This window comes from Dunckerocampus dactyliophorus, chromosome 18 (assembly GCF_027744805.1).
Source record: "Dunckerocampus dactyliophorus isolate RoL2022-P2 chromosome 18, RoL_Ddac_1.1, whole genome shotgun sequence".
In the NCBI taxonomy this organism is placed as follows: domain Eukaryota; kingdom Metazoa; phylum Chordata; class Actinopteri; order Syngnathiformes; family Syngnathidae; genus Dunckerocampus; species Dunckerocampus dactyliophorus.
The window spans coordinates 2485971-2499689 of record NC_072836.1 but is presented as its reverse complement, the minus strand read 5'-3'; the positions used below and the strand labels follow the sequence as shown (position 1 = coordinate 2499689).

General features: G+C 47.4%; 1 protein-coding gene across 12 annotated transcripts in view; it reads right to left on the bottom strand.

Moving 5' to 3' along the window:
* LOC129171697 (RNA binding protein fox-1 homolog 3-like) overlaps positions 1 to 13719 on the bottom strand; it is a 328221-nt gene that overhangs the window by 183431 nt on the left and 131071 nt on the right. For all 12 annotated transcript variants that reach the window (XM_054760615.1, XM_054760602.1, XM_054760598.1 and 9 more), the window contains one exon: positions 4350 to 4447. In XM_054760615.1, coding sequence (XP_054616590.1) covers positions 4350 to 4371 — 22 coding nt within the window. In that variant the 5' untranslated portion in view covers positions 4372 to 4447. The remainder of the gene's footprint in view (positions 1 to 4349; positions 4448 to 13719) is intronic.

Here is a 13719-nt window from a genome sequence, read left to right as displayed (position 1 = left end):
TGGAGAAGCGTACTGAAGTAGAGAGTGTACTTAGTGTAGAAGCGTACTGAAGTAAGAGTGTACTTAGTGTAGAAGCGTACTGAAGTAGAGTGTACTAAGTGGAGAAGCATACTGAAGTAGAGTGTACTTAGTGGAGAAGCGTACTGAAGTAGAGAGTGTACTTAGTGTAAAAAAAGCGTACTGAAGTAAGAGTGTACTTAGTGTAGAAGCGTACTGAAGTAGAGTGTACTTAGTGTAGAAGCAAACTGAAGTAGAGTGTACTTAGTGTAGAACCGTACTGGAGTAGAGTGTACTTAGTGGAGAAGCGTGCTGGAGTAGAGTGTACTTCGTGTAGAAGCGTACTGAAGTAGAGTGTACTTCGTGTAGAAGCATACTGAAGTAGAGTGTACTTAGTGGAGAAGCGTACTGAAGTAGAGTGTACTTAGTGGAGAAGCGTACTGGAGTAGAGTGTACTTCGTGTAGAAGCGTACTGGAGTAGAGTGTACTGAGTGTAGAAGTGTACTGGAGTAGAGAGTACTTAGTGTAGAAGCGTACTGAAGTAGAGTGTACTTAGTGGAGAAGCATACTGAAGTAGAGTGTACTTAGTGGAGAAGCGTACTGAAGTAGAGAGTGTACTTAGTGTAAAAAAGCGTACTGAAGTAAGAGTGTACTTAGTGTAGAAGCGTACTGAAGTAGAGTGTACTTAGTGTAGAAGCAAACTGAAGTAGAGTGTACTTAGTGTAGAACCGTACTGGAGTAGAGTGTACTTCGTGTAGAAGCATACTGAAGTAGAGTGTACTTAGTGTAGAAGCGTACTGAAGTAGAGTGTACTGAGTGTAGAAGCGTACTGGAGTAGAGAGTACTTAGTGTAGAAGCGTACTGAAGTAGAGTGTACTTAGTGTGGAAGCGTACTGAAGTAGAGTGTACTTAGTGGAGAAGCGTGCTGGAGTAGAGTGTACTTCGTGTAGAAGCGTACTGGAGTAGAGTGTACTTAGTGTGGAAGCGTACTGGAGTAGAGTGTACTTAGTGTGGAAGCGTACTTGAGTAGAGTGTACTTAGTGGAGAAGCGTACTGGAGTAGAGAGTACTTCGTGGAGAAGCGTGCTGAAGTAGAGTGTACTTAGTGGAGAAGCGTACTGAAGTAGAGAGTGTACTTAGTGTAGAAGCATACTGAAGTAAGAGTGTACTTAGTGTAGAAGCGTACTGAAGTAGAGTGTACTAAGTGGAGAAGCATACTGAAGTAGAGTGTACTTAGTGGAGAAGCGTACTGAAGTAGAGTGTACTTAGTGGAGAAGCGTACTGGAGTAGAGTGTACTGAGTGTAGAAGCGTACTGGAGTAGAGTGTACTGAGTGTAGAAGCGAACTGGAGTAGAGAGTACTTAGTGTAGAAGCGTACTGGAGTAGAGTGTACTTAGTGTAGAAGCGTACTGGAGTAGAGTGTACTTAGTGAAGAAGCGTACTGGAGTAGAGTGTACTTAGTGAAGAAGCGTGCTGGAGTAGAGTGTACTTCGTGTAGAAGCGTACTGAAGTAGAGTGTACTGAGTGGAGAAGCGTACTGGAGTAGAGTGTACTTCATGTAGAAGCGTACTGGAGTAGAGTGTACTGAGTGGAGAAGCGTACTGGAGTAGAGTGTACTTCGTGTAGAAGCATACTGGAGTACAGTGTACTTAGTGTAGAAGCGTACTGAAGTAGAGTGTACTTAGTGTAGAAGCGTACTGAAGTAGAGAGTACTTTGTGTAGAAGCGTACTGGAGTAGAGTGTACTTCGTGTAGAAGCGTACTGAAGTAGAGTGTACTTAGTGTGGAAGCGTACTGAAGTAGAGTGTACTTAGTGTAGAACCGTACTGGAGTAGAGTGTACTTAGTGGAGAAGCGTGCTGGAGTAGAGTGTACTTCGTGTAGAAGCGTACTGAAGTAGAGTGTACTTAGTGTGGAAGCGTACTGAAGTAGAGTGTACTTAGTGGAGAAGCGTGCTGGAGTAGAGTGTACTTCGTGTAGAAGCGTACTGGAGTAGAGTGTACTTAGTGTGGAAGCGTACTGGAGTAGAGTGTACTTAGTGGAGAAGCGTACTGGAGTAGAGAGTACTTCGTGGAGAAGCGTACTGGAGTAGAGTGTACTTCGTGTAGAAGCGTACTGAAGTAGAGTGTACTTTGTGTAGAAGCGTACTGGAGTAGAGAGTACTTCGTGTAGAAGCGTACTGAAGTAGAGTGTACTAAGTGGAGAAGCATACTGAAGTAGAGTGTACTTAGTGGAGAAGCGTACTGAAGTAGAGAGTGTACTTAGTGTAAAAAAAGCGTACTGGAGTAGAGAGTACTTCGTGTAGAAGCGTACTGGAGTAGAGTGTACTTCGTGTAGAAGCGTACTGAAGTAGAGTGTACTTTGTGTAGAAGCGTACTGGAGTAGAGAGTACTTCGTGTAGAAGCGTACTGGAGTAGAGTGTACTTAGTGTGGAAGCGTACTGGAGTAGAGTGTACTTAGTGGAGAAGCGTGCTTGTGGAAGTCTTCCGTTGAGATCCAGCCCAGATGTTGTGGAGAAAAGCTGACATTCCAAACACAAAGAAGGAAGTCAGAAAGCTTTTAATCCTCGGCTCATCTTCAGGCTGATGGAAAGTGTAATCGCTGAGAAGGGAAAAGCTTCCAGCGTCTTCTCTCATTTCTGCTCTAAATGAAAATTAACCGTCCCCCCCTCCCTCCATGCACCCCCCAGCCAGGGATGTAATAGTGAGCTTGAGGAACGCCATCATCATTTAGCCAGGCAAGAAGCAGGTCTTGACGGAGCTCATTTGCATATTTCTCGTTATAATGGCGGTGATGTGTAAGCGCTTCTAACTAGCGGCCCCGCGTCGGCCATCTTGGAAGGCGGAGTTGATTCCAATCAGCCGCACCTGTTGAGCTCCTGCTGCTTGATGAAAATCTTTCCATAAAACATGCGAGGAGCTTTGGCTTGTTTACGCTCCAACGGCGGCAGGCGGGGGGCTCATAACGCCCACCGGCTATATGTGGCGGGGGTAAGGGGAGGGTCTGTGTGGGGGGGGGCACGGCAGGTCCATCATTAGCGAGCACACTGCAGGTGATCATGGCAATAATAGTCAACTATACGCCAGCAATTAGACTAATGGAAACTGTCCCTATTTCGCCTGGTGTGCGGCCCCCCGCCCGTCCCACCAGCCCCTCCAGGAGACGTGGAGTGGAGAGGAGTCATTGATCCTCGCTGCCACCTGCTCTACGGCTACACAGAGGCCGGGCGGGGGGAGGGCATGCGGGAGAGACGACGGCGGCGCCGAGCTCTTAGGCATATGGCCGCCCGCCTTGCGCCGCACAATAGCACCAATATGGCTGAACTGGGGGGAGTGAGCCACGCATACATGTCGCCTTTATCGCAGCGAGGCCGCATTCCGCACCGAGGGGGCGTCTGCTGCCTCTCGTACGCTGACAGCAAAACACTGCCACCAAAGAAAGAGCACACACACACACACACACACTCTGATTTGTGCTTCTTTCCATGCTAGTGTAGCAATCACGCTAACATGTCAAATACTGATGTGCAAGACATGAACGAGTCATTCAAATCTCACAGGTTTTTCCACTGAATCAGGACTCATGGGTTGTCTGTGTTAACTTGTTCACTTACTCACTCCTGCCGCCATTGACATGTCAATCATTGTGGGACTGTTACTCCAACTGCATTTGTATAAAATCCACAAAACTAACGATTCCCCAACTCAGGTATTCAAAAAAGACTCACACTTCACTGACTTGCAGGTGCTCGACAAAGACTCGAGTGTCACTGACTGATGGGTACTCGACAAAGTTTTGAGCTTCACTGACACACAAGTTGACAAAGACTTGCCTTTTACTGACTCACAAATACTTGACGAAGTCTCGAGTGTTACTGACTCATGGATTGACAAAGACTCGAATTTTACTGGCTCACAGGTACTCGTCAAAGGCTGGAGTTGCAGTGACTCACAGGTTGACAAATACTCATGTTTCACTGACTTGCCAGTACTCGACAAAGACTCGAGGTTCACTCACTCATGGGTGGAACTTGTCTCACATGCGCTCTGACGGGTGACTCGAGTGAATCAAGTACCCAATCCACTTCAGTGAGTGACTCGTACTACCATAGTTTCCCATCACTGATGTACAGACTGTTTCAAGAAGCGGACGTAGCGCTAAAGATGAGACAAAACTGCATTCTATCTAAAGGCCAGCAGGGGGCAACCTACTGTAACGCTTGATTCACCATTTAATAATCACATGCTGCGTCTCAATTGGTGCGCTTACGTACTCACACTTCATCTTGTGAGTGCATACGTGAGACACAGCATCAGCTAATAAGCTAGCTCGCCAGCCGCGTCCACATCTTTTACCTGCCCAGCTGGGGGTCTCCATGTACAGGAAAGGCCGGTCGGGCTGAAGCTGGTTCCACTGGACTCGATGGTGCTGCTGCTTCACCACGTGATCAAGCCTGAGGGGAGGAGGACAAAAACAATCATTAGAATTTCCCTTCCTGTCTTTTATTTTAAGAATGCAGTATTTTCTTTTACAAGAGCCTGTTAGCTTGTTTGCACTCACAAGTCGGAGCATGCATGTGTGCGTGTGTGTGTGTGTGTGTGTGTGTGTGTGTGTGTGTGAGTAAAGCATATTGGCACATTCGTGTTTGTTTGTGTGAACCGCCGCTGTCTTTTCTGCTGATTCGTGGACGCTGGCCGGCCCGCAGGCTGGCTCGGGCCCAGAAGTCCGTCCGTTGAACCGCGGCGAGAGCGCATCGATTCCAATCCAGCAGAACTCCCAGCGCTCCCCGCTCGCCGCCTCCTGGAAGCGGCCCGCACCTGATGAAGCGTTTGCGGGGAGGCGTGCCAAAGCAATTTGTCATTTATCAAAAGTAATTAAAAGCAATTTCTTCTCTCTTGTTGATTGGGAATTGACTAATTGTTGCGCGTGTGCGGAAAGGTGGGGGGGAGTAAAGGGGGGGGATGAATTTGACATCAAGTGAGAGGAAAAGCTTGCTGGTGTAAAAGGAGGGCCAGACATCTGCTTGTGTGATTCCACATGATTACGAAACAGTCGTGCAGCTCATTCCTATACACGGCCCGTCGGCACTAAATAATATATTAGCAGCAGCATATTGACTGGCCGACTTAAAAGGCTGCGTCAACACAAGAGTGGGAGGAAACTCCGAGCGCGGGATGTTCGCTTGGAAGCAGCAGATGCTCCGACGCGTGCCAAAAGGGATATTTGAGCGCTTAAATACCAACAAAGCCGCCTGGGAGGGGAAGCCACGGCAGAGACGGGAAGTTAGTGCGCGTCTGTCCGATGAAAACTGCTAACGACCTCCGGAATGCTCTATTGGCTTCTGTGGGGCGCGAATGAAATGTCAAAATTGATTCGGGGGGGGTGTGAGGTGGGTGGGGGCAGCTGAGGTGTTTGGTACCTTTGGATCGTTAGTGGACGGCAACGAGAAATACGGAGGAGGCGAGTGCAACTGCTGCTGCGTCTCAATTGGTGCACTCGTGTACTTAGTACTTGTAAGTACACTTTGTCTTCTCATTACCCGGATGCATGGACACGTAGCACCCGCAACAGTCGCCATCTTGGCATCTCAGCACATCTACGTGGCCCCCCATCCTTAGATTTTTCTGTATGGGGCCCTTGGTGGGAAAGGTTTGGACAATGTGTCTAATGTGTCCCTCTGAGGAGCAAGCATGAACAACAAGACAGCAGGAGACGCTAGCATGCTGGTCGTGGAAAACACACACGGTGGTTCCAAGCTCTCTCCTGCCTTTCACGTCGGCCATCACATGATCGTGTTTTAATCACGCTTCGCCTGGCAGATAAACACGGAGCCAGTTTTGGTTTTGCGAGCAGGAAGGGTGACGTCTTTCCAGGTGTGGAAAGAGCGCATGAGAGCCTTGAGGACCCCGCTGGGGGCTGAGGGGGTCTTGTAGCGCCTGAAGTTACGAGTGCTCTTCAAGGCCTCTTCCTGGCAAGAGCACAAATGAGGAACGCTCTTACGGAGAAGAGACGCCGATGAATGAATGAAGGAGTGTGTCTAGTGGAGGGGGGGTGTTAAAGTGCGCTGAATAAGCTCCAGCTTTCAAACGTTTACGGCGCTTCAAATATCCGATGATACCTCTCATAGCTTTTAATCTTTAATGTGAAAAATTAATCATCCCATTCATTATTTTAATAGCTGTCATTTTTTTCTCCCCCCCCCTCCAAAAGTGGTGATTTATGGCCGTGAAGCAGCGAGCGGGATTTATCGAAATGTTTGCACCGGGTAGCCTGAGCCCATCTTTCACCGTGGTGACACGCCATTAAAATGCCCCGCTGATTAAACAACGACTCCCAGGTCAGCGTGGAGACACAAAGACCACAAACAAACGTGTGTGTGTGTGTGTGTGTGTGTGTGTGTGTGTGTGTGTGTGTCTGGTCACAGTCAGCTCTTCTCTGATTGGTCACCAGCATGTAAACAGGAAAACGCTTCAGTCAGTGAGTGACACATCGCTGATAAACAACAGCGAGAGGAAAAACTAAGTAGTATAGTAGGGTCAGGGGTGAGGGGTAAGGATTAGGGACAGGTTAGGGTTAGGGATTAGTGTTTGGGGTTAGGATTTTAGGTGGAGGTTTAGTGGATTTCAAAAATGCAAACAAGGTTCCATTGGAGTGCATCTTATATTTAGTTACACAATTCAACATGTCCAAAAAGAGTTACAGCTAGGGATACAGGATAGGGGTTAGGTTTAGGGTTAGAGGATAGGGGTTAGGGTTAGAGGATAGGGGTTCGAGGATAGGGATTAGAGGATAGGGGTTAGAGGTTAGGGGATAGCGGATAGGGGTTAGGGATGAGGGACAGGGGTTAGGTGTTTAAGGTTCGGGTGTAAATGGACCTAACATGCAAGCACCCTTAGCTAAACGTCTAACAATGGCCGAGGTTCCTATAAATCATCAGAATTAAGATCAACGTAATGACTTAGCTAAACGTCAGGATGACACAAGACACCTTTCAAGACAGGAGCGTCTGCTGCTGGTTTTAGGAGCTGCATTTCGTAAAAGATAAGAGATCATCAATGAGATACATCGTTTGCTTTGTCAGCTATGACACGAAGCTAGGCTATGTGGATAGCATATTGACCTACACTAGGTCACACAGGACGGATTGAGTTTGCACTTGAAGTTACCAGGCAACACTTTAGTTTGCTTGGGTTGCTATGGCAACATCATTTCTCAGATTGGATCTTTGCTTGGCTTCCCAGGCAGCGACCTGCAACACTAAATGGGATTGTCCTGTGGAGGATTCGACCCCGCCGCCCCCCCCCGCTCCGTTTCCTGAGTCCAATAGGTGGGATTGATCAGCGGTGCTGGTGTGACAGTGACGGACAGCGGGCGTAATTGCAACGCTCGCCCTGGGACGAAAGCAAATTACCACTGCGGAATCAAACAGGCCAACTTTCCTCAACTGCCTGCCACTCCGCTCCCCCATCACGTCACGCATGGCTGCTCTGTGCCGAATTAAAGCTTATTATCTCCTCTTTTATCACCGCCTATCATATCATCAGCCACATTCAAGGATATTGGAAATGGATTTCAGCAGACAAAAGCAGACAAAAAAGCAGCGAAGGAATCGTGTAAACACTTGACGTCCGATGCAATCTGTCTAGCAGGTAGCACATACCGCAGGCCAACACAAGGAGGCGCTGCTGGCACGCGTACTGTAGGGGTGCCCAAACTCTTCTCACTCAAGGATACAAAGTCAAAGGACGTGGCGGCCATTTTGTAAACACGCTAAAACCAACCCGTGTGCTACACATACGTACATATGCTAACAGAAAATAGCCAGTAATCCTTCAAAATACTTTCACGGTTTAAAAAAAAAAAATCATGAATGGTACTGTTTTGTAGTTGAATACAGTCGATTATTAGTCAAAAATATGAATATTTAAGCAGATTTGGCCTAAATTAAGCATCTAAGCAATGTAATGTAATGTTACATTGATGAGACAACAGCCACCGCAGGAAGTACTGTACAGAACAGGAAGTAAGAAGAGCAACAATAAGGAAGTCTCCCAACGCTAACGTGTGAGTCTGTTATGTCTTATTATATCTTCTCTTCTTCTCCTTTTGGCTTTTTCCTTCAGGGGTCGCCACAGCAAATCAGTTGCCTCCATCTAAGCCTGTCTTCTGCATCCTCTTCTCTCACACCGACGACCTTCATGTCCTCTTTCACTACATCCATGAACCTCCTCTTTGGTCTTCCTCTAGGCCTCCTGCCTGTTATATATTGGGTAATATTATTATTTTGGGTAGTAGGAGTGTAAACGTGACTCCAGGGGTGTTATTTCATGTCTACAGGGCTCCAGCAATGTTTAGAAATGTATTTAGAAGGTCGTCAACAGGTTTTCTAAGCCATAACTATGAAAATATTCCATTTATGAGTAGGAAATCCTACTTTGTGGAAATTCACTTAGCACGGTCGGGCCTGGACCCAAATAACCGCCATAAATGAGACACTACCTTTGTGCCCCCCCCTTTTTTTTTAACTTTGCTGTTTTTTGGTTGCATTTTTAATATGTTAATGTAATCTGATTTATTTTTATGAATTTAATATTTTTCATTTACATTGTATCATTGATGAGATAAAGATATTATGATTAATATTATTCCTATGTATGATAGATTCTATGATATGTTTGATGTTTATATTATTTACTTGTGTTTATTTTTGTGTGATTGTATTTTTAGAACACAGTTTGGACACCGCCGGTGAAATGTGTATGTGTCTTGTTGGAACCAAGAGAAATAATCCTTCAGAAGGTGGAAGGAGTGCCAACAACAACATAGATATTTATACAGCATGTTTGTATTATTTACTGTATTTTTGCATAATGCTAATGGTGAGCAGCGCCTGCTGCTGTTCAGCCATGAGAGTTGCGTCAAATGAGTGATTGGACGAAAGCAGCTGTGAGTGCTTCATTCTCATGCAAAGTAAATAGTGGCGTAGGATCCAACAGCACGCATCATTCCTGCAAATGTCTGCTGTCTTCGGCCAAGCAGGCCGCTAAAATTTAGCATCCAGCTGCACTCCTGGATGCAGAGGGGTGCGCTTGTAATTCAGAGTTTTTTGGGGGGGGTTTTTCTGCAACTTGGCAACTTTTTCCTCCATCAGCGTAGCGCATTAAATCCCAGCTGGTCGGGCGGCAGACGCCTGATGCTCGCCTGTCGACATGAAGCTAAAACGCTGCGGGAACGCCACGCCAACCAGAGGCAATTAAATTTCCAGCTACACCGTACACGATCACATGCTTGGCAATGACAAACATTCTTCTTGGATTGCTTTTTTAATCACACAAATGCTGTGTCTCAATTGGTGCACTTGCGTACTTGCACCTAGTACACTTAGTCTTTTGAGTGCGTAAGCACGGCAAGATGCAGTACACTGTCAGTATCCAGATATTACACTCCAAACTCTCAAAATGCGGAAGGGGGGCAACTCCCCCCAAAAAAAGCAACGGCGTAATCTCCGCCTCGCCTGAAGGCCGAGATGCAGTAGATCCCCGCAGTTCACAGGGTTCCCAGGGAGAAAAGACGCTGGAATAATGAAATATTAGGACTACATGATGTGATCCTCATGTTAGCATCACAAAGTAGCGCTCCAAGATGGACGCCGTCGACCCGCCGTGTTTGCGGGAGTCTCCGCCCGGAGGTCCTGACTCCTAACGGTTTAAACGCGTTTAAACGTGAGCGATGTCGGCGCCCTGAGAGAGGCGAGCAGAGGAGGGCGTCGTCTGACACAAACTGTTCTGGAATTGAACCGGCGGACTGGGACTGCAGAGCGTCCGCGGCCGAGCCAAGCGAGGCAGATGACTAATTGCAGCGTTTGACAACAAAAGTCTCTGGCAGCCGAGAGGAGCCGAGCGCAGTCCTGCGGGCCGAGGCGCTCGGTGTCGCGTCCCCGAGCGTCCGCGCCGTGACTGGCAGGCTGCTCCGCCTCTAATTGAAAGCTTTTATGACGCCGCATGCCATTGGACGGGCGCATCAAAGTGTGCCGCGCTGGCGAGGATTCTACTCTGCTGTAATTGCGGCAGATGCTCCACATGGCCTAAACGCATCAGCATCTCAGTCCTTCCCTTCCACTCATTCTGCTTGGGAAAAGTCTAAATGACTTCATCACGTGACCTTTCACCCCAGCTACGCTTACACTCCAGAGGTCACTTCATTAGGTACGCCACATAACGACATCCGATACAAACTTTCTATTTTAGATAATACAGTAGATCACGAAGGGCAGGGGTTATGCTCCGGGACCACCAGCGGGTATCTGATTCATCCATTCATCCATAAAACCTTTCACACACGGCTCACTCCTCCCCCTACAAACCCTCCTGAAAGCCTGACATTGATGTTGTAGACATTGATTTGCAGTAAGATCAGATTCAGCTCCAGGACCCTCCCTTTCTCTCGGTGCACAACTATGCTGCGTTCAAGGACCGCCTAACAAAGTGCGAAATCTCAACTGGAGGAAAAAACATTACCAGTGAAGCATAAAGACATAAACAGGTCAAAATGGTGGGCTTTTTTTAACGGAGGTACATGCATGCTGTACATTGTGTACGTAGTATCGCCAGGGATGCGCCAATCCATGGGCCTTCTGGAAGTTTCACCAGTGATATGTGCTCTTGAAAAGGTAAGTGGTTAGCATGTTGGCCCCACAGTCAGGAGGTCGGGAAGACCTGGGTTCGAATCTCCGTTGGGCATCTCTGTGTGGAGTTTGGACGTTCTTCTCCGGGTACTCCGGTTTCCTCCCACATTCCAAAAACATGCAAGTTAGGTTAGCTGGTGATGGTCCATAGGTGTCTACGTATATCCACGTCCATGGTGGTTGTCTGTCTGTGCCCTGCCATTGGCTGGCCACCAGTCCAGGGTGTACCCCGCCTCTCGCCCAAAGTCAGCTGGGATAGGCTCCAGCATACCCAGCATCATCAATACATTGAAAAATGCATAATTAATCCACGTGATCGGCATCGATATCGGCCTGTTTCACTCATGGAGGATCGGTACCAAAAATCAACAGCAGAAAACCCTGATCGGAGCATCCCTAATTATCACCTATTATCACCTACATTATTACCCACTTCAGCCTATTCTACAACTAAAAAACCTTTTTTTGACCAAGAAAATCATTGATTTTGCATAAGATCCACTTAGCTTATTGTTGTGTGCTGTATGACACTGTGCCTAACTAGCTTATTGTTGTGTGCTGTATGACACTGTGCCTAACTAGCTTATTGTTGTGTGCTGTATGACACTGTGTCTAACTAGCTTATTGTTGTGTGCTGTATGACACTGTCCCTAACTAGCTTATTGTTGTGTGTTGTATGACACTGTGTCTAACTAGCTTATTGTTGTGTGCTGTATGACACTGTGCCTAACTAGCTTATTGTTGTGTGCTGTATGACACTGTGCCTAACTAGCTTATTGTTGTGTGTTGTATGACACTGTGCCTAACTAGCTTATTGTTGTGTGCTGTATGACACTGTGCCTAACTAGCTTATTGTTGTGTGCTGTATGACACTGTGCCTAACTAGCTTATTGTTGTGTGTTGTATGACACTGTGCCTAACTAGCTTATTGTTGTGTGCTGTATGACACTGTGCCTAACTAGCTTATTGTTGTGTGCTGTATGACACTGTGCCTAACTAGCTTATTGTTGTGTGCTGTAGTTCCATCCGTGAATTAAGAGGACGAAACTTTAATCCGCACGTTAGCATCGACGCTAGCTTGGTTTAGCTAGCAGCAGTAAATAGCAAGCGCCGTTTATCAATATGAAATATTTGACTTTGGAGAGAATGCATGCAAACGCGGAGGAGAGGGGGCGGGGTCAAGAAAAGGAAAAGAAAATAAAGAGCGGCGGCGACGCGGCAGCGGCAAGAGTGATGGCGCTCGGAGGAGCGTCAATATGTAAACGCACGGAGCCATGCCAGCATGAAGAAGCGTTCCATCAATGGGAATCATATTAACATGATAAAGGGCAGATTGGGAGGCGAGCGCATTGATTCCGATGCCGCTTCATGTCCGCCTCCGACATGTTAATGAATCGCACCGCCAAACAGAGGCGAGGGGTGGGGGGGCTTGTTTGGGGCAAGCGGAGGCTGCTGGATGCTGCATCTCATCTAGCAAAGTTTTTGGGAGCCTGGAGGAGAGACGACAACTTTGAGAAGACCACATGAAAGCAAACACGGATGCTAATCAAAGACGCCACCTTCAAGATGGCGCCATGTGGAGGAGCCTCACTTTTTTTTTTTTTTTTTTTAAAGGTGCGGACGAAGCCTTGCTGGCCGCCGGGTGCACCTTGCCTAAACATCAACTAATTAGGCGGGAAAATGAACGCGTTTCATCTTCATTAGCAGCAGACGAGACGACCACGGAGTCACCGGGAGCTCCGTTTTAATCCGAGCAACACAAACGCTTGGCTGTCCAAACCCGCAGCGCCATTGAGTACAAAGAAAAGCCAACGTTAGACTGCATAGGACACAACGATCGCCCTGTCAGCACAGCTTCTGCATCAGCAAGGAGGGGCCAAACGTCTTTCACAAGGCCGAGCAACACGCTGATCAGGTACGGTACATGAGGGACACGACTCAGGTGGTAGAGTGGTCCTCTCCCGACCTGAAGCTTGCTGCTCCCACCCTCCACCCTCCCGTTCCATGTGGAATACCCTTGGGCAAGACACCCAACCCCAATCAACCAACCGGGGGGGGGGTGCGCAACCTCTCATGAAACATCTCAACGGCACAGCACTGCAAAGCTAATCCCAATTCCTTGACATATTTGAAGCTTTTTCAAAAAAGTAACAAAACAAAGACTTTCCCTGGTAACTAGCTACCATTCACTGGTGCTAGCACAATTATCCTTACTAGTCTTAGTCATGTTAGTGCTAGCATTCAATGTTGATCTGTCCTTTTACGTGCTGCGTGCTAACAAGTCTATTTCTACTCTAAATAGTTCAAATGAAGCATACATTGTCCCCCCCCCCCACACACACTTTTTGGGAGTGAGCGCTTGTTTGGAGAATTTTTTGACAGACTTGCAGTTTCTCATTTGCAAGTGCAGGTTTGTTCCTATTCCAGCAGTTTGCATTTTGCTTTTTACACAACAAAATCAAATTGGAGCTGACGTGCTGACAAAGTGTTGCTGGTGGCGACAAGCTGTGCCAGTCAGCAGCCATCTTGGGGGCACCTCAGGGCGCCTCATTAGGTCCCTGCAGCTCCAGTCTTTTGCGGCAACCATGACTCATGACTTCACTTGGACCTGTTCGGACCTGCACTTTCTCTCCAAAATGACTCGTAGGAGTAATTCCACTTCATGGTAAGTCTAGACGAGCCTTGGCAAGCGGCAGACGACAGACGTATGCGCATGTGTTCTTTCTTCTTCGATAGTTTGTTGTGTCACGTGGTTCCTGTCTGCATGCATCTTTTTACCGTACAAATCCAAACATAAAACGATGAAACGTTGCTAGAGGCTTTTTTAGAAAGCTTCATGGTCGAGGTACTGTTGGTACCTCCCATGACGCGCAACGTTAGCTGGCTCATGCTAACTCGTTTTCTCTCGTTAGCATGAAACACACGAAAGTGAAAGAAATATGTTGTGTTTCACATGCGGGGTGTGGATGACGGGCAAAAGTCCCCAAAAAAGTGCAGTTTTCCTTTAAGAGCTGCGCTGGACGTGGGCTTTTAGCTCGTTG